Source organism: Mandrillus leucophaeus, unplaced genomic scaffold (genome assembly GCF_000951045.1).
Source record: "Mandrillus leucophaeus isolate KB7577 unplaced genomic scaffold, Mleu.le_1.0 Scaffold24, whole genome shotgun sequence".
Taxonomy (NCBI): domain Eukaryota; kingdom Metazoa; phylum Chordata; class Mammalia; order Primates; family Cercopithecidae; genus Mandrillus; species Mandrillus leucophaeus.
The window spans coordinates 4,320,109-4,321,022 of record NW_012102476.1 but is presented as its reverse complement, the minus strand read 5'-3'; the positions used below and the strand labels follow the sequence as shown (position 1 = coordinate 4,321,022).

At 53.8% G+C, this 914-nt stretch overlaps 1 protein-coding gene across 1 annotated transcript in view; it reads right to left on the bottom strand.

Annotated features, from left to right (window-relative positions):
- Positions 1-639, bottom strand: part of SLC5A2 (solute carrier family 5 (sodium/glucose cotransporter), member 2) — a 22,913-nt gene extending 22,274 nt beyond the window's left edge. Inside the window, exon 1 of the mRNA XM_011982561.1 lies at positions 514-639. Coding sequence (XP_011837951.1) covers positions 514-639 — 126 coding nt within the window. The remainder of the gene's footprint in view (positions 1-513) is intronic.
- Positions 640-914: the final 275 nt, after the last annotated feature.

Genomic DNA, 914 nt, shown 5'->3' with positions numbered 1-914 from the left:
AAATAAATAAATAAATAAATAAATAAGTAAATAAATTTTTAAAATAAAACAGAGATGTGGTTTCACCACGTTGGCCAGTGTGGTCTCAAACTCCTGGCCTCAGTGATCCCCCTGCCTTGGCCTCCCAAAGTGCTGGGATTACAGGTGTGAGCCACTAGTCCCGTCCCAGCTCCCCAGGATTTATCGTGTGTGGATTTGGCTTGACCTTCCTGGGGGCCTTGGATATTTTCTGCTGGTCAGCCAAATGTGGCCAGGAGAATGATACCCCATTTAGAATGTCGACCCTGATGAAAATCCATGGACCCCTTCAGCTAGCACACCCCCAAGGTGGGAAGACAAGGAAGGAATGTTGGCTGGGCCTTCCTGAGGCCCTCCAAAGACCTGTTTGCCCCCAGGCCTAGGTTTCTCCTTCAAAGATCCAAGCATCATTCTCCCACCCTTGGCCCCCTGAGACTTTTCTCCCAGGCCACGAAGCCAGCAGCCCCCAGCAGCACCCCACCCCCAACTTCTTACCCACAAGCCAACACCAATGACCAGCAGGAAATATGCAGCAATGACTAGAATGTCAGCAGGATTGTCGATCAGGGCCCTCTGGGCCCCCAGCTCTGGTGCCGAGCCTGCCTCTGTGTGCTCCTCCATTCTCCCCAGGATCTGCCCCATCCAGGGACCAGCCCCTGGATTCCCCCAGGGAAGGATTAATGGTTACCTCAGGGGCACTGAGCCGACAAGTCCCCCAGGTCTCGTTCCCGCTCCCCAGCTTTGTTTAGCTGAATCAGGTCGTATCAAGGCTGAAGGCTGGTCCTGGGGAGCTGGGCCCTTCCAAGTTCAAGAGCACTCCTTCCTGGGCCTTAGCCTCTGCCCTCTCCCCTGTGCCCCAGGCTCAAAATCACCTCTTTTACTCCCTAAAAATGCAT